Source organism: Carettochelys insculpta, chromosome 10 (assembly GCF_033958435.1).
Source record: "Carettochelys insculpta isolate YL-2023 chromosome 10, ASM3395843v1, whole genome shotgun sequence".
NCBI lineage: Eukaryota > Metazoa > Chordata > Testudines > Carettochelyidae > Carettochelys > Carettochelys insculpta.
Window position 1 is genome coordinate 6,303,140 of NC_134146.1, and position 19,769 is coordinate 6,322,908.

At 46.1% G+C, this 19,769-nt stretch overlaps 1 protein-coding gene across 1 annotated transcript in view; it reads left to right on the top strand.

The window, feature by feature from the left end:
• Positions 1-19,769, top strand: part of INPP5D (inositol polyphosphate-5-phosphatase D) — an 87,815-nt gene that overhangs the window by 28,718 nt on the left and 39,328 nt on the right. The window contains exon 3 of the mRNA XM_075003852.1: positions 15,999-16,149. Coding sequence (XP_074859953.1) covers positions 15,999-16,149 — 151 coding nt within the window. The remainder of the gene's footprint in view (positions 1-15,998; positions 16,150-19,769) is intronic.

The window sequence follows — 19,769 nt, forward strand, 5'->3', positions numbered from 1 at the left end:
TTTAACAGTTACTTTTTATTTATACAAAGATAGAAACAATTTAACTAAGACAAATGATTAAAGTACAAGTTAATACTCGTGGTTTTTAAAGGGGAAACAACACAATTTAACTTAAGAAAAGTTTTAGACAAACTAGCTAGCTTAAACAAGTAATGTGTACACACGAAAGGCACGTTGCAGGTGTGATTTTCACCCCTGCCTCTTAGACCTGGTGGAACCAGAGTCTTTCCCTCAATTCCTATAGGAAAGAAGTGTAATACAGGTGTAATTCTTACCCCTGCCTCCTAGATCTGGTGTGACCCAGAATCTTTCTCTCAATCCCTTGGGAAGAAGTAGATACAAACCAGGCGTCCCCAGTCTCGGGAGTTAATTCCAGACCTGGCCAGCAGGTGTAGGTGATTGGAACTCAAAGGGGGTGGGCTGCCAAACCCCTCTTATACCCCTTTTGTCATATAGGCTTCTTCCTGGTCTCAAGTGGCCAATCAGGAGGAATGTGTTTGAACCCCAGGTTTCCCAGGCAAGGTGCAAGGCTCAATTTGCACCTGTGAATTGTGGACAATTGGGCACCTTTGGAGGTGATGGGCGGAGATTCCCCGTTCTTCCTGGGGCAGTGATCAGGCGTGTCAATTTCCGAGATCAGCCAGAAGGGCGGCCATTAGCTAGCCCATTCACTGTCTGGTTTTTGTGTATAGTAGAGAGGCTGGGCGAGACAGCACACCTGCGTTCCCAGGACATCAAAGGCTGCCTGTCTCCCCCTCTTTGTTTCTCTCTCTGTCTCTCCCAGTGGGGGGAGAAGAAGAAAAGGCCAAATGGGGTGTTCATGTCTGGCTACAGGGATAGAGCCTGGGAATGGGGACAGATGTGGAGGGTTGATATGAACATTGCTCCTTCCTGCTTAAGAGCCCATTCCCTGGGGCAGCATTTTCCTTGTCCTCATTTGCGCTCCAGTCCAGAGGTGAAAGTAACTTAAACTTTCTCACTGGTACAAATCATTGTGTGCGCTGTTCTTAAAACAGGGGTTACAAAAAGTACAGTTTGACATTATTTATTAGGGACAGTCTCATATTCACATGCATCGCGGCTCTCTATCAAAAGAGCAGATCGATTTTTGTGATCTGCTTTTTTGTGTGTGGACACACTCTTTCGAAAGAAGTTTTTTCAGAAGAGATCTTCTGGAAGAACTTGTTTAGAAGGAGTGCTGCAGTGCAGATGTTGCCAAAATGAGCTTTGGACACTCTGCTAATCTGCTGGGCAGGATCTGAATCTCTCCTGAGTGCCTGAACAAGCTCACATCTTACAGGGAACATTGGTCACAACAGAGTGACCATTTTGCAAAATGACCTTACTCTGCTGAAGAAAAAAAATACTGCCATGCCATTTAAAAGGCCCGCAAAGGAGCAGATAGCACTACCCTACAACAACATTTCTACTTCAGTTATTGCCAACTCACAAACTCATGTCAGGCCCTGCAAAAAATCATGCTTGGCCTGAAAATCAGGAGAGTTAAAATAATCAAAATAGTTCTTTTTATTTGCTTTCTGGTGTTTGAGTCAGGCTTCAATTTTTCAAGATTTTCTCTGCAAACACAAGAACTAGAAACTTACATTTTTTAAGACAGCTGAGAATCCCATTGAATCCCATGACTCCAGCAGCTGGAGCATTATGTGAGCTAGCAAATAGCATGGGACAAACAAAAATGTAGTTTTAGAAGTCCTAAGCTGGAAGTGTGTTTCAACAGAGGCCAGGACACTCCAAAACCTATACTTTGTTCTACAAAAACTCTACCAAAACATTAGGCTGCCTGAAAAGACATAGTTAAAGAATCTTGGTAGTTCCATATTGCCAAAAAATAGTTGCTCACTCACTATCCACTCATTGGATTTACACTACCCACTCAAACGTAAGACTGCTCCCTTAGTTTGCTCTGTAATGATAACATACTGCCAGAAGTATATTGATTTATCTTGTTCATTAAATGTGTAAAACTGTTAAGAGAAATCTAATCTCAGGGAACATTAAGGTTATGTTGGAGTTCTGTGAGTTTTGTCGTAGTGTGATCTGTTGGTGGAGCAGAGGAAAATCTTCATGAATAGAATTGGAATAATTGAGCTGTTTAGTGTTTCGGAATGTGTGGATTACGTAACATTGCAGATTTATGCAGCTATGGATAGGCCTTGCCAGATTATATTTTTAACTCTGTTAACTAGATGTCTAGCAATTAGCATATGACCTTTTAGTGAGCGTTGTGTTATAGCACATTTGAATCAGATCTCTGAAATAGGAAATCAGTAAATTACTTTCACCTTTGCTTATATATTTGCACATTTTAGGCAGAGAGTATAAATCAAGTGGGATGATAACAGGTAATGGAGTTAATGGCAACTGGGGTCCCTTATCTTGTTACTCCCAGACAGTCTAATGTTTTAGTTTCTTCAGGGGAGTAGAATTTGTATAAAGACAGGTAAATACTACTTTGGGGGAGCTAGCAGGACTTGAGAGAAACCTTAATGCTTTTGACATGAAGATTTTAGTTTGAAAATTTCACACTTCTCTTTTCACTTATGTAGGGAATGTGGCAGAAGGAATGCAGTGCTGCTGAAGGCTGGGAGAAATGAGTCTCCCAGAGGTCATCTGCATAAGAATGCAAAAGGTGTGCATGTGTAATACCTTTTCAGGCAAAGACTAATGGGTAGCAAGTAAGCCATGAAATTTGGTCTATTGTAAATATGTAGTTGTAAAATCACAATTTAAGCTGACATTTAAGGTGGGAGTTGTAAAATCTCACCAATGCTCTGGGTTGTTGGGGGGGACAGGGCAGTCGCCTTAGCTGTGTAAGACATTGATTACACAGGGCTCCCTGGTTTAAAGCATTGTAAGAGAGCAAGGGGAGGGTATGGGTTAAGCCAGCTTGCTGAGTGCCTTGGCCCTGCCTATGCCTTGGCCATATAGCTATAAGCCTGGCTTGACTAACCCTCCCCACCTGTTAAAAGATAGAGCTGGATACTAGGGTGTTTGTGAAACCCCACACTAAAGATACCAAGAGCTGCAATCACAGAGTGACAGCTGAGGCCACACAGAGCTGAAATCACTGGGTGCTGCCTTAGGGCAATCCCAAGCAGTGGGGTTTAGGACCGTCGGACAACAGCAGGACCAGCGGGCGGCCGGTAGGAGCGGCGGCGGCGGGTGGCCGGTAGGAGCGGCCGGTAGGAGCGGCGGCGGTAGACGACGGCGACCGGCAGGTGGCCGGTAGGAGCGGCGGCGGCGGACGATGGCAACTGGCAGATGGCTGGTAACAGCAAGGGAAGGCTACAAACAAGTGGACAGCTAGTATTGCCCTGGTGATGTATCTCTGGGCTTTGAGTTTGGGACTGCACCGCAGAGGGTACACCCTGTAACTGTGTGTGTGTGGGAAAAGGGCCAAGAGCCCCAGCAAGAGACTGGGTTCTACTGCATATGGGGATGGTATCTGGGTAAAAGGGGTTTTGTCTCTTCTGTGCTGAGATATACTGCATCTGTCGCTGTAACCTTGGGGTAGGTTACGGTCATTAAACAAGCCATTTCTATCTCAGACTCTGTGCTTGCGAGGTGGGGGAGAACCGCCTTACAGGCACCCAGCACGGGGGTGAAATTGTCCCAGGCCACTGGGTGGGGGCTCGAGCCGGTTGGTTGTATCCTTGATAGGAAAACCCCACAAGAGTTGAACCCGGCCCTTCTGGCAGGCATCTGGCGTTAACAGAAGGGTTACACTTACAAAGGCCTATAAAGAGTGTATAAACAAGTCTTTAGGAGAAGACAGGATGAGGCCTGGGTAGAGTATGAGGAATAATGGAGAGGAAGGTTTCCAATATTCTGATTTTCAGAAGTGTTGAACAACTGTCTTCGAAAATCAGGCCCTCTAGACTGTGCCCAAGTGGTTACAGTTCCGTATTCAACCAATTTTAAGTATTTAATGTTTGCCTGGGTAAAAGGCTCTGTCTTTCCAAATGGTATAATTAGCTTATAAAAAGAATTGGGCCTGGCTGCTGAAAACTGGATCAGAGAGGATGTTAAAGCTCAGTGTGGACTTGCACATTTCAGGTCTCAGATGCAGATTGGCTCCTTAGTTATATCCAGATCTGGGAATATTGTCGGGCACATGTGTTGGGATCTGGGCTCATCTGTAACAAAAATTATTTTCGGCAACTATTGATACAGCTGACTTGGAACACACACACTTCAAAACAAAAAGCAGTCCAGTAGCACTTTAAAGACTAGCAAAGTAGTTTATTAGGTGAGCTTTTGTGGGACAGACCGACTTCTTCAGACCATATCCAGACCAGAACAGACTCAATATTTAAGGCACAGAGAACCAAAAACAGTAAGCAAGGAGGACAAATCAGAAAAAGATAATCAAGGTGAGCAAATCAGAGTGGAGGGGTGGGGGGGAAGATCAAGAATTAGATTGAGTTAGGTCAGTGTTCTTCAACTAGTAAGTTGACTATTGAACCTTTTTAATTTTACTGACAGCAGCGTGAAAAGCAGAGGAGAGAGTGTTCTTTCATGTAGCATGAACTTTATTTCTAGAGAACAAAAAAACAGCCTTTTAGCTCTTTAAAGGCTAACAAAATGATTTATTAGGTGATGAGCTTTCATGGGACAGACCTTTTTCCCAGAAGCTTGGTAAAAATGCCATTCATTTACAAGATAATCTCCAGGTCAACCTTGCTCTCCAGTGAATGAAACAGATGGTAAGGCCAATGAGGACTGGTGTCCTTCAGTTACTTTCTAAAGAGCTAGATGGAATTTTTCTCACATTAAGGCCGTGTCTACACGTGCCCCAAACTTCGAAATGGCCATGCAAATGGCCATTTCGAAGTTTACTAATGAAGCGCTGAAATGCATATTCAGCGCTTCATTAGCATGCGGGCGTCAGCGGCGCTTCGAAATTGACGTGCCTTGCCACCGCGCGGCGCGTCCAGACGGGGCTCCTTTTCGAAAGGGCCCCGCCTACTTCAAAGTCCCCTTATTCCCATGAGCTCATGGGAATAAGGGGACTTCGAAGTAGGTGGCGTCCTTTCAAAAAGGAGCCCCGTCTGGACGCGCCACGCAGTGGCAAGGCGTGTCAATTTCGAAGCGCCGCTGACGCCCGCATGCTAATGAAGCGCTGAATATGCATTTCAGCGCTTCATTAGTAAACTTCGAAATGGCCATTTGCATGGCCATTTTGAAGTTTGGGGCACGTGTAGACGTAGCCTAACAGTGTGGTCGCTAGTCTGTTAGCTCATGTCCTTTGTTTAGGGATATGTACATTTGATTTCCAACCACCTGGTTGTCAGAAGAGCGAAAAGTGATTTTTAAAAAGTTATATACTAACTTTTCGTAAATTATTGGAATTCCTGTTCTCCAATAATTGCTTCTTCCAGTCTTTTTTAAGTCAAATGAGCTGTTATCATGCTCCTAATTTAGCAATGATTAGTTTCCAACATTTTAGTCACAAATCTCAAATAGAAAAAGTCGTCAGATCAAACTTAGCTTTGAATAAGCCAAGCTTGCAGTTTCAGGACCAAACTTTTCACGAAATGTGTCATGGACAATGTTCATCCAGTTTCCATGCTTCAAAATCGCATGGGCCATTCACCTTGAATGTGCCCTTCCGCCACAAAAATTTTCCAACCATCACAGGCTCCATCATTTGTTTCTGCAACTCTTATTGTTCCTTTCTCATAGTTCTGGCCTCCAGATAACGCCCAATCCACCATCCATTCTCTTCATTTCAGGGCACTTTAAAATCCGCACCACAACCCAGGTTCACCCATGCTCAAGCCCCTCCAGCTAGCCCCTCAGCCCATGCTGTTCACTCAGTACCTTGTTACTCCAAGTCCCCAAAGCTGTATTAAAATAGATTATGCTTATGGGTGTCTGGTATTTTGGGAAATAGCTGTTACTCCCAGCTATGGCATCTGTCTAAGGTCAAGCTACTGTGAAATCCACCTAAAATCGCTTAATAGAGGGTCAGAACATGAGAGATCTTTGCTGAAGAGTTAACAAGATGTCTGGAAAGGGCTTGTCTATGCATACAGTGCTACATACACTGATGGGCGAGCTTCTCTTGGGAGCCCAGGTACCCTGCCTTTCTGAAAGATTGACAGGAAAAGCCTTCTTTTCAACATAGCACTACCTGCACTAGGAGTCAGGTCAGTGTAAGTGCATCTCTTATTTCCACACCCACGAGTGACATAGTTAAAGTGACGTTAAGTCTGTAGTGTAGACCTAGCTTTAGATAAAGGAATTTACTAACAATCTGTGAGGCGCTAGCTTCAGTTTCTTAAACAAAAGGAAATGCTTATTTGAGTGAGATACAAAAGGCTGCTTGAGAAATGTCTAATGAGATGCTTCTTTTGATCTGGCTAACATTGGCTACGTCTACACTAGCCAAAAACTTCGAAATGGCCATGCAAATGGCCATTTTGAAGTTTACTAATGAGCGCTGAAATACATATTCAGCGCCTCATTAGCATGCAGGCGGCCGCGGCACTTCAATGTTGATGCGGCTTGCTGCCGCGCGGCTCAACCAGACAGGGCTCCTTTTCGAAAGGACTCCGACTACTTCGAAGTCCCCTTATTCCTATCTGCTCATAGGAATAAGGGGACTTCGAAGTAGCCAGGGTCCTTTCGAAAAGGAGCCCCGTCAGGATGAGCCGCGTGGTGGCGAGCCACATCAATTTCAAAGTGCCGTGGCCGCCTGCATGCTAATGAGGCGCTGAATATGTATTTCAGCGCTTCATTAGTAAACTTCAAAATGGCCATTTGCATGGCCATTTTGAAGTTTTTGGCTAGTGTAGACATGGCCATCTTTTTTTTTTCCCCCCCAAGTCAATGTTTTCCAAACCATGTGTCTGAAGGTAAGTAAACCTTTCCCGAGAACACTCTGGCTTCTCAGAAGTGGTCTGAATTTCAGCTTGCACTGACATTGCAAGTTCTCCAATACTTAGAAAATCAGACGTCTCCTGAGGCACTAGGCTTAAAAGAAGCTGACCTTAAGCAACATAATATGCTCATTTTCCCCCTTCCTCTTTGCTGACTGGCCTGGATTTAGGGCGGGAAAACACTTCCACTTTTTTCAGGCCCTAGTCTTCCTGTGGTTTCTTTTTGTAGGACTGCTATCAACACCCCTTAGTTAATGTCCTCCATGCCCAGCTTGTGTTGGGTTCTAGATATGTAAAGCTCTTTTCACGTCTTCATCATCCTCCATTAGTCGCCTCAGCAATAGTAAAGGCACTTCGCGGCAAGGCCATATTTGGAGTGTCTAAGCCAAACCATTTTGGTGGCACTGGTGAACTTAGGTCACTTGGAGATGAAATGAGGTGGAGGACAACTGAAGCTAAGACCATGTGAAATGTTGAAAAAGAAAGGGTCTGGCTGGAGGAGAGAGAAACTGTGAAAAATGCGGTTGCAGGAGCAGTGAGAGAGATGAGCGAACTACGAGAGGATAGTGCTATGATGGCACAGGGAGGACAGGATGTTGAGGAGGAGGAAATGAACATCAGTGTTAGAACTGCCTTGAGGCAGATGCAGTTGAAATATGGGCCAGGAGATTTAGCCAGAACAAGTCATTACAGACTTTATATTCCGTAGAGTGGAAACAGCAGACGCTGCATTAGAATGGATTCTGGAGTGACTACAGATAGTTGATATAAGCACATGAGCTTAGAGAAGGGCAACAGAATAGTGACTGAAATGAAGCAGGAAGAGAAGTAATTTTTTGGAGGATGGGCTGGGAGATACAAGAACATGTCAATAGGAAGGGCGAGGGCAAAGGAGACCAGGAGGGTCTGGAGCCAGAGGGATAGAGGGTGGGATTAAACGTAGGTGTGAGAGGCACCCCCCACAACATGCACTCTGAGGAGGAAAGGGTTATGGGAGGAGATGAAGAAGGGATAAAAATTAAAAAAAACAAAAAACACCCATGTTGGATCTTATTGATCTTCTCCTTAAAGAATTTAGCATGATCCCCGGCAAAGAGGGAACAGTGGAAGGGTTTGAAGAGGGAGTCGCATCAGTCTGAATCTGCCTGGAGAATGCTGGCTGTATTTTAGGGTGGGGATAGAGAGGTGTATGCACACAAGCTAAAAATAAAAACTTGTGCATTTCAGCCACAGTCCCCTTTGCTTTGGACTGCTGTAGATCATTTGCTTCTCCTTGCATTGCCCATTTTCATTTCTGTTCCTCATTTCAAAAACCAGAGCAGATGTGTGTGTGTGTGTGTGTGTGTGTGTGTGTTTTCCGCTGGCTGGTCCTTGCAAGGCAGCTCAGTTTTTCCATGGAGGTTTGTTCAAAATTTAAAGTTGCTAATTTATTTTTTTCTAATGTTCTTTGGTGCCCAGATGCTGAGAGACTTAATATCAGGAGTACACTTTATTATCTACTGTGGCTTTTCCTCTCCAACTTGTGATCTTTTCCCACAAATTCAAGGGAAGGGACATGAAGCATCTAGGCTACGTCTACACTCAAAGCATCTGCCTACAGAAGTTACTGTCGGAAGAGATGTTCCGACAAAACTTGTGCCAACAGCTCGCATCTACGCATAAAAGTGGATCAATCTGTTGACAAGAGTCCCCCAGAGCATCTACACAGCATTTTTGTCAACAGTTTCTACAGACAAAACACATTTTGTATGTAGAAGCCCCCCGAGTTTTGTCAACACAACCCCAGTTTTGTCTACAAAACTCTCATGTGTAGACATAGCCCAAATGTCCCAGCAATATGTTGCTTTCTTTGCCCTTTGGCAGTGGGAGTTGTTAACTCCATCTTAAGGTGAGTCTCTGCAGAAACCTGAACACCAGATGGAAAATAGCTACAGAGTGTGTAATGTTTATTTATTTCTTTATCTGTCACATTACTTACTCTGCAGCTCTGCAATCCTCTGCCACAGCCTGAGGCTATTAACAACAGATCAGTGTCTCTGGGACTGGTCAGTATTTCAGCAGAGTAGGGAGCTGAATTGTAGGCCTTCAGTTCTCTTCACTCTACATTTTTATGTACCAGCATGGTATCTGAGCTCCTTCAAGTTATGCATGAAACATGACTAGAAGTACGTGCACTGGTGTGTCTTGTGTGGTAGGGATTTATTTAACATATGCACCTCTTGCGATGTGCAGTAGAACACCAGTCTGATGAAAGACCAGTTCTAGGAATAAATTTTCCTGAGAGAAAAAAAAAATCTGGATAATGAAAATCCTGTCAATGAACAACAAGTCAACATCCTCGTGAGTTCCAGAGCCATCAGTATCTGGGAAATTGCTTTGCATTGGTTCATGTGTGAAGTCAGTGCTCTGTACTGCAACAGATATACGCTGAGTCATTTTGGGATATTCAGTAGGGTAGCCCACAATTGATTGGAGAGAAGCCTGGCCAGATAAATACACTTTGTATTTGGCATGGAACGTGGGGAGGTTTGAGGTTTGTTTTCCTCAGGGAATCAAAGACTGTCCTCGAACAAGCTTTACCTCCAGCGTAGAGAGTTCTGTTGTCGATCATGGTCTTCATCCTTTTGGAGGATTTGCAAATAGTATTGCTCCTTACATGGTAAAACTGCTACGTGGAAGTTTGGGGCAGTGGGTTGCTGGGGGGCGAGGGGGGTGAATTCTGCAGCAGTGGTGGTTTTCTTTACTCTCCAGCAGATTGAAGCTGACTGTTGTGATTGGTTGCTGTGCCAGACCCCGTGTTTGTGGTCAGACAATGGGCAGACCACAGGCGGTGAATCTCTCTGGTTCTCCTTTTTCTTATAACAGTTTTTGCTGTGTCTTTTCAGCTGTTCAGACCAGATGCTCAATTCTTTGCAGACGTCTTGCTATAAAACTGAGGGTGCATGCTCCAGTCAGCACCCTCCTGTCTGTAGTGCCAGAGTGTATACTTAGGGAGGCTGTTTCCTTTCACTCCAAGGGCTGGGCATAGAGAAGGGTTAGGAGGTTGTAGGGTCCTGGGCCAGAGCACACGGGTGTCCCTCCCCACCCATTCTGCCCACAGACCCCTCTCCCCACCTCTGGTGCTCCTGTGGAGGAAATGTGGTTGAGGCGCGGTGTGCAGGCAGAACAGGGAACATCCCAAGGGGTCTTCTGTGACCACAGCCCATCAAGCAAGTGCGGGGTGATGCGCACAGCTGGGTGTTTGTATGCTGGTAGCAATTTTAAGTGTATTCTAAGTGTGGTGACTAGAGAGCAGACAAAGGTGGTCACTGGTTTGTTATTTTCTGTTTGCTTATTTCAGGTGAGGGAAATGGGGGCAGGAAAATCATCAAAAATGAGTAACCAAATCAAAGAAAAGAGAAAAATGTATTGCTAATGCTATTGTCCTAAAATCCAGTTACTTGTGAATTCTTACCCTAAACAGCTGCCTTTACATCCCACGACTTCTTCAGGTCAGAAATGATCTGATACTGACCTGGGTCCCCAGTAAATTTCTCTGCCTCGCTTAGGGTGTGTCAGGCAATTTCCAAGGCAGGTGGAAGACAAAAGATGGAGGAACCTCAGGGTCCTTTTTATACCATACTCCGGTGGAGGGAATTCCATTGCTGGAGTGTACTCCAAGATGGAGATTGTCACTTGGGCAGGTCACCTATCCATGCCCTTTTAATGCAATTAGCTATTGCCTGTCTGCTGGATTGCATGTTTACAGCCAAGTTCCTCAGATGTGGCTTGCCGCCCATTGAAGGAGATTTGTTGGCAAAGTACTGCTGTCCCCTCCCAAGCCACACTCTCACAAGAGGGTAGCCATACCTCCTGGTGAGGTCTTTGCAAAGACAAACATTTGGAACACAAATATGCAGACAGTACTTCAACTACAAAAACGATCCATGCACAGAATTAGGATTTACAGGTCCAGCAGGTTATACCCTTCAATGACATGTCACATGACACACTTCCTTCAAAGCATCTCCGATTTATGCATATTTGCCTTCACAACCCATTTCCCATAAAGTGTGCGGGGGGAGGGTTCTGTCACAGGACTGTCTACACAGAGCTCGACTTCACAACGTACCCCGGGGTGTGAATAGGGTTGCCAGACATCCCACAATGTGTGGGACACTCCCTGATTTCAATCAGCAGTCTCGTGTCCCACATTTATACAAAAATGTCCTGCAAGGCTGCCAGCTGAAATCTGGGACTCCCTGGCCAGGGATCCTGCGGCTGATGGTGCCAGCAGGGCTCCACATCACAGCCAGTTTCCAGCCCAGGGCTGCAGAATCCCTGCCGCAGCCGGGGATCCCACAGCTGGCACTGCCAGGCAGGGCTCTGCACCGCAGCCAGCCTCCAGCCACTGGGCTGCCACGGTCCCCGCCCCCCACTGCCCCGGTTTTTGGAAATCTCATGCAGAAGAGGCAGCGCTGGCTGGGCATCCCATGGGCAGGGCTGCCTGTCCGCATAAATTTTCCAGAAATCTGGCACCCCTAGGTGTGAATCTTCCCACCTTTGCCTGCTCTCAGCCGTCTCTCTGGTGTTAGGAAGAAGGGGCTTTCAAAGACTGGCGGGTCCTTTCAGAAGGTCCCCATCTCCACGGGCAGCGCACGATTCAAAAGCCTTTCGAATTGCTGCGGCTGCCATTATGCTAATTAGGCACTGCATATTCATGGCAGCGCCTCATTAACATCTTTCAAACCCGCTCATTAACATGCCCCTTCTGAAAGGAAGGGGCTCATGTAGACACAGCTTATATGTGAGCCGGAACCCTGTGTTTTGTGCTGAAAGTGACACTTTCCACTATGTCCTTGTAATAAATACCACAGAACGCAGGAACCTCCATGTAGGCCAATCTTTCCGACTGAATTCACAAAAGCACCTGATAATGTTCTGTGTGTGAGTTTCCCTATGTGCTTTTTAAAAAGATACACTAGGGAAAATATGCTATGTACATTGGGCAGACTGGACAATCACTTCACCAAAGAATGAATGGACACAAAGCAGGCATTAGGAATCTGAACACATATAAACCTGTCAGTGAGCGTTTCAGTGGACGGGGCCATACTGTTAAAGACCTGAGAACATACATCTTACAACAGACTTCAACAGCAGAGTACAAAGGGAAACATGTCAACTGCAGTTTATGCTCAAACTCGACACTTGGCCTAAACAGAGGTAGCAATTACTTGAGGAATTACAATAAAACAAACCAGCAGTCACGGAACACTTTAAAGACTAACAAAATAATTTATTAGGTGATTTTGTTAGTCTTTAAAATGCTACATGACTGCTAGTTAGTTTTATTAGAATACAGACTAACATGGCTACCTCTCTGTTACTCATTAACACATTACAAAGACAGTTTCCACATCTTTGATATTCGTAGCCATCTCAGGAGGGACACTTACTATTAGTAAGTCTCTCTGCTCCTCCCTCCCTTCACCCCTCTTCTGTCCTATGTAGCTGATTTGTCAGTTTTTATTTCCATTTTTTTGTATCTCTGTGCTATAAAACCATCATGCCATTTCCAGCACAGCACTGTCTCCAGGTCTGAAGAAGTGGGTCTGCCCCACGAAAGCTCATCACTTAATAAATTATTTCGTTAGTCTTTAAAGTGCTACAGGACTGCTGATTTGTTTTGATAGGGAAAATATGTCTTTCAGATGTGTTTGTTGGACTTTGAAAACACTGCTGCCCTCTTTTCCGGGCTACAGTCTCATTCTCTCAGAAGAATTAAGAGGCGGGTTCTATGAGGCTGGGATTCTCTCAAGGTGCATCTGAAATAGGGCTTTTACTGTACAGCAAAGGGCACATCCAAGGTGGGGAACATATAGTCTATGAGCCAGAGCACCATTTAATCTGGCCTATGCAGGGTTTTGCAGCCGTGTAGAGCTGCAGTGCCAAGCTGGACACTACTTACTGCCCCACATCCTGCATGCAGGTGTGCACAGTTGGGTGGCCAGAGCAGGGAGCGTTTGGCAGTGGGGCAAGACCCCTTGCTCCTTCCCTGTCTGAAGCAAGCAGAGTGCAGAGGCATGCTGGACAGGAGGGGGTTTTGGGGTTTATTGGGGTTGGTTTTGGTTTTTTGGTTTTTTTTTTTTTTTGGTTTTTGCTTTCCTTCTGTGTGTGGCCCCCAACTGATTTTTCTGGGGTTCAAAAAAAGTTCCCTGATCCTGGCACAAGTAACCTCCCTACTCTTCCTTGTTGCCTCTGGGGGGATGGGAACTGACCTGGTACGGAGATGCCTGTCACATAACAGGTAACTCTGTGGCTCTGTAATCCTTAAAGGGGCAACACTTGTTCTCCAACAAGCCAGAAAAGAGCCCCACTGCTTGACACATGGTGAGGTCATTCTGCTTGTTGGGGTTTGTACCACTGTTTCTGCTAGAATTTCCTGTGTTTGGTCCTATGTGTTTAATTTGCTCTTGACTGAATATAACTAAATAAATGCTACCAAGTGTGACCAAATGGGTTTGTTAAAAGCCACGCCTACAACTTATGATGAGGAGGGTTTGATAGAATTTGGATGGAAAGCTCATGTAGGTTAATGATGATAAAATCTAAAGTTTGAAAACTAGATTAATGTGCTGCCACCACCAACAGTCTGAGGCAGTCCAGACTGAGGCTCTGTAGGAATTTGTTTCAGATGGAGGTAAAGTTTTATGCCTAAAAGAATAAATCATGTCAAGCCTGGAGCTGATCAGCCAGAATAACTCTGGGCTTGCTTCCCACTAGCACAACCACGGTCTGCTGTTCAGGGCAGTCTTTACCCATACACAAAATACACAGCTGCACAGGGCACCTGAAAATCTGGGGCACCACTGGGTCTTAATGTCCACCCATCTATCTACCCATTTCGTGGCTCTGCTTGTTTTGAAGAGGATTTAGTTGACTTCAAAGTGAAAAAGCCTGCCAGAGCTATTAGCAGAACACTGATCGTGTGCAAAAACCATTCAAAAGCTAACGAACTCATTTGACAGGCATTTGCTAACCCCCGGTACATACTGTGAGTTTCTGAATTTACCATGTTAGGATTTGTCTACACTTGCACTTGATTGACAAAAGTTTTATCGTTCACTGCCACTTAACCCCTCGGCCCTCATAAACAACAAAGTCTTGCTGCAGCAAATGAAAATATAAGTGTTGCTTTATCAGTAGGAGCACTCTCCTGCCAACAAAGCAAAACCCACACAGGGGGGCATAAGTATTTTGTTGGCAGAAGTGCCAACAGTCACATGTGCTGACTTTTAGCAACAACACTATGTAGTGTAAGAGTAGACTTACCCTTAGTCCAGGGGTGAGCAAGGGGGGGGACCCTTTGCAGATGTGTGAAATTTCTTAAATGGGGGTGCAGCACAATCAGCTGCTGGATCTCAGGCTCATCCATCCTTTAAAAATGTTGAAATTTGGTACCTTTTTATGTCTGTGTATTTACATTTATATACCAAAAGAAAGATTTTACATTCTACGTACTTATTTTCTTTCAGCTGCCAAAATTTCCATCAGTTTGGATTGCATTAGACAGGTTGGGGGGCCCCTGATAATTGCAGGGATGAAAAGTCGGGCCCGACATAAAAAGTTTGCTCACCCCTGCCTTAGTCAACAGGAACTTAGCTTAAAATTGGCTTTAAAATATTTCATTAGTGTGTTGCTGAAGATTATAAAATCACATCTCTAAAAAAATTGTCTGTTTCCCCACCCCTAGGCTGCCATGGGGTGTAGGGGCACCGGTTTAACAGTACTCAGCAAATCCTCAGGATGTTCCTGCTTCTGATGCTATTGAGTGCTCACAGTGCCTGTGTTTGCAAATCTATGTTGCTCATGTACTGATGGAGCTGGAAACCATCTACACGGGCTACTCACTTCCACCTGCATCAGGCCCAACTACGGGGATGTGCATGGGCTTGTTATGCTTTCACTTCGCTCTCAGAAAACCCACAATCTCCCATGGCTGTGTAACAGGACAAATGAGAACTGTATTTGCACCAGGAAGAATAGATCGTGAAAAGCATCTGGACTGGTGGTTAACATTTGTATTGAACATGCTTATGTGTTGCTATTTGTCGGGGATTTGATGGCTCTGGAACAATGGTGGGCAACCTGTGGCCTGTGAGCGGTATGTGGCCCACTGGGACTCCACCTGTAGCCCCCACTCTGTTGACAAGGTTGCTCACAGCACTATTTGTGCAGCACATGCTGAATAGATGGCTGGAAAATGAAATGTGTACTCCTAGCCTTCCCTGTTCTTCCTTAAATAGCAACCCAGCTTACATAGTGGATACCTCCATAATAGCTAAGCATCAGCTGGAGCTGGGAGTCACCTTCATCTTTGTGGGACTTGAGCACTTTAACATTTCCTTCCGAATACAATCAGACTTTTTAAAACCAGGGATAACCCTTTTGGCGATCCAGCTGATAAGCACAAGATTGCAGCTGATGCACCTCTGAGACTCAGGACACTTGATTTAAATGCATAAAGGTGGGCTTGGAAAAATAACTGGAGGCACTCAAGTATCAGAAGTTTGACCTTGAAATTTTAAAATTCCAGTGGTTTGCTGGTCCATGTCATTGGAGCCTAACTCTGTGCAGTTATCTGAATACTGGAAGGGATACCAAGAAGTACATTTGACAATGGTTTTTTTGCAATCCAAAAGTGAGGGGAGATTCTGACCAGATGCAACCAAAGTAAAATGTTGTCCTTGCTCTTAGTAAAAAAGAGAGTACACAAAGATCCTTTACAATTTCCACTTGTACAGAGCTCTGATGCCAAACATGCTGTAAAATTAAACAACAATAGAAGTGGGATCTCTTCCACTTGGCTTCACCGAGTGTTTGAGGTCACTGGTTTTGTGACACTGGCTGGGCTGTGTGTGCCTGTGTTTGTACTGTGTAAGCCTGTGGTCCGGGAGCACCGAAAGCTGGCCTGGCTTTCTCTGGGCACTAGCAGCTGATCTTTTTTTCCCTGTCTTTGGTTTGCTTGCACTGAGAAGCAACATTTCTGTGGTTGGTGGGAACAATCTTCAGTCATGTTCACCCACATCTGTGTTCTGTGGGTTGTTTCAGGCATCGGAGGGTGTTCCAGTGAAGTACTTCGACAACTTAGACGAACTGATAGAGTTTTACAAGAAGGAGAACATGGGTCTGGTATGGCACCTTAAGTATCCCGTCCAGCGGGAAGAGGAGGAGGCAGCAGATGAACCAGAGGAGGACGTGGGTAAGAAATGCAGGGGCGAGGTGGGCGGTTCAGACAGTTCAGACCAGGGAATGAAACAAACTGGGTGCATGCCAGAGATGATGGGAGACTTGTCAGGGGCTTTTTTGAGTCTCTCAGCTTGATTCTCAGCAATGCTAACGCTCTGCAATGCCTATTGACTGCATCAGATGTGGGTGTTCAGCACCCCAGAAAACTAGGCCCCTTTTGGTAGGTCTATACAGCAATGTAAGCCCCAACTCCAGCCTAACCCCCTTGTGTCCACACATCGGTTGTGTTAATCCAGGGTTTGTACCAAGGGTCTCTGGGCCTTGTAGTGCTGGAGTGTCTGAGTCTGTGTTGAGCTGGGCCCTTGGGCCTGGGCCCTATTGCTTTCCTTTTTGCACAGCCCTAGGAGCACCTCAGCTTCACATTAACCCATTGTCTGCTGAACACCAGTCTGCAAGCACACTATCAAAGAGCCTGCCGGGTTTTCCATACAGACACATCAGAAAAACCTTTTTTGCAAAGAAAATTGCTTCCACAGCCAGATTTTGGTGCACTCTGTCCTTTTGGGCAGCTGAGTCCCATCTACAACACTGTCACAGCTAGGAAGCAGGCAGAAGAGTTTTCCCACAGCACAGCACACTTGGGCTACGTCTACACGTGAAGCCTACATCGAAGTAGCCTATTTCGATGTGGCGACATCGAAATAGGCTATTTCGATGAATAACGTCTACACGTCCTCCAGGGCTGGCAACGTCGATGTTCAACATCGACGTTGCGCAGCACCACATCGAAATAGGCGCTGCGAGGGAACGTCTACACGCCACAGTAGCACACATCGAAATAAGGGTGCCAGGCACAGCTGCAGACAGGGTCACAGGGCGGACTCAACAGCCAGCCGCTCCCTTAAAGGGCCCCTCCCAGACACACTTGCACTAAACAGCACAAGATACACAGAGCCGACAACGAGTTGCAGACCCTGTGCATGCAGCATGAATCCCCCGCTGCAGCAGCACCAGCCAGAAGCCCTGGGCTAAGGGCTGCTGCCCACGGTGACCATAGAGCCCTGCAGGGGCTGGAGAGACAGCGTCTCTCAACCCCCCAGCTGATGGCTGCCATGGAGGACCCCACAATTTCGACGTTGCGGGACGCGGATCGTCTACACGGTCCCTACCTCGACGTTGAACGTCGAAGTAGGGCGCTATTCCGATCCCCTCATGAGGTTAGCGACTTCGACGTCTTGCCGCCTAACGTCGAAGTTAACTTCGAAATAGCGCCCGGCGCGTGTAGCCGTGACGGGCGCTATTTCAAAGTTAGTGCCGCTACTTCGAAGTAGCGTGCACGTGTAGACACAGCTTTGTAGGGCTAGAGTGTCAACATTCAGGGGGGAAGAAGAGCACGCTAGGCACTCCGGTAGAAGGTTACTGTGAATTGGGTCTGTGAATTGCAGTCTGGATGCAAAAGCCCCAGTTCTGAGCGGGGCTCAGAATATTCTTAATCTAGGATTCAAATGCAATGTAGATCAGGCTCTCCCAGAGGTCCAGAGAGGTCCATGGCCACTTCCAGGTTTGGAGGCTCCTAGCCACAATAAAAATAAAAACTGATGACATGGAAACAAAATCAGGCACCAAAAAAGAGAGTGAGACATAACTGGATTTTTTTTTTTTTTGTAACAAACATTCTCCTAAGACAGCCTGTGCTCATAGCAACAAGTTGTAGAACTTACCAAATGTCCCCAAATTTACAAGGGTTCAAATCTGAGGCCCCCTTTGAGCTTGAGGCTAAGGCCAAGTAACCCTGCTGCACCACCACTTGAATTTGCCCTGGGTGTCAGATGCTCAAGCCCAGCGTTCCCTGACATGGGTCAGCCAAATGAAGGTCATTAACCCTAGGCTTACATTGCTGTGTGGACATCAGCTTTTATGAACCTGCCGAGGGCACTTAGCTGCCACAGTGAGTGTTACTTTACTCCGCATCACAGACAGTTGGATGAGAAGCTGTGCTGGATCTGGCCCTTGCCTCCTCTTTTAGCATTGCAAGTACTATGTCCCCAGCATCCATGGTGGGTTTCCTGATCTAAAGAATTTGAGGCGTCCACTGTCATTTTTGTTTGTTGGATTTCCTTATGGCTGAGGATGAGGAAGGAGGTGGCATGAGGATGGCTGACCTCAATTTGTCACGTTTAAGACAGATAGGAAATCATGGAATCCATCTGCATCCATTTCCATCCCGCAGCTCAGGACAGCCATGCTAGCCGCCTTGTTTTGCATGCACCATGTCCTCAGACAAGACCCTCTGCAAGAATTGTCAGGCCAATGATTGTTGCAGCTATGCCATGGTGCCACGTACAGCTTCCTGGAGCTGGGGACAGAATGTCTCTGGTATATAGTATCTGTTCCGTTTACTTGCACTTTCGGTTTGTTTTGTCAGCTGCTTCAAATGATTTTGTCCTGCACTAAGTGCAGCATCAAGTAGTGGGTTGTGTTGGCTGCCCCCATCTTAATATACACACTCCCTGGGAATGAATTGCATTCTGGGCAGAGGCACATTAGCTCTGCTTTCTGCTGTCTTGGGAAGGTTCGTGTTCCATACCACTCAGACTAGGTGGACTCACGCGCCTGCAGCTTTGAGGCTTGCCATCACGGGTCAGTTCTTCAGGGGAACTTTGGCCTGGAAGATGGGGGGAAGGATTGCTGCATTACTGAGTGGGTCTCCCCTCAAAAAGAGAGGTGAAAGTAAAGTTACTTGGGCTGGGATTCTAGGGGCTGTCTGCAGCATTCGGGGTTCCATACAGAGCTGATCAAAACCATTTTGACTAGTCATTCTTTTTATTAGACTGTTCTGATTCCTTGAAATCTCAGCTTTCCGTGGGATTATGTTGCTCTGATGAAATACCATCAGAAACCAGACAAGGTTCCAGAGGAGAAACGGCTGCTTTTCTTCTGCTAATCCGCTCACACAGTTCCTGAGCACCCACCCAGGGTTTGTAGGCTTCACAGCACGTACTTGAACCCAGGGGCCCGAGTCCCCAGCTGTCCGTCTTCTCTTTTTTTGTTTGTGTAGAAATGCTGAGCACGACCATCAACCTGCTTATCTTCAGGATGAAATGTCTTTGGCACAGTGAACGTGCACACATGCACAAGCACAATCTTACTGATCTCTAGAAAATGTTGACCAGAGTGAAATTTCAATGAAAACCTGACCCAATGCTTTGCAAAATTTTTGTGAGTTGTCTTCTGATTTTCGAGCCAGTTCTGTGAATCTCCCCGGCCTCTCAGAATGCAGAGGAGGGCAAGAAGAGCAGGAAGTGAAATTAGAAGCTGTATCCACTCTGCTTGCCCCTGGGAGAGGAGAAATGAAAATGTGGCTTTTGGTTAGGCCAGTCAGCACCATCCCATTCAGCTCTGTAAGGTGCTCCGGTACTCTCATTCTGGAACCACATGGAAGCCTAGAGCAGGCACGGAGAACCACTGACACATGCTGCTTAATTTCATCCAGCCTGTGGCATATCTCCAAGCTGTGGATCAAAGTCCTGGCATACCTTGCAGGCCCCAGGCACTGGGGAGATCAGGGAAGCTCCATGTGCTACCCCAGCCTCCAGTGCCAGTTCCTCAGCTGCCATTGGCCAGAAACCACAT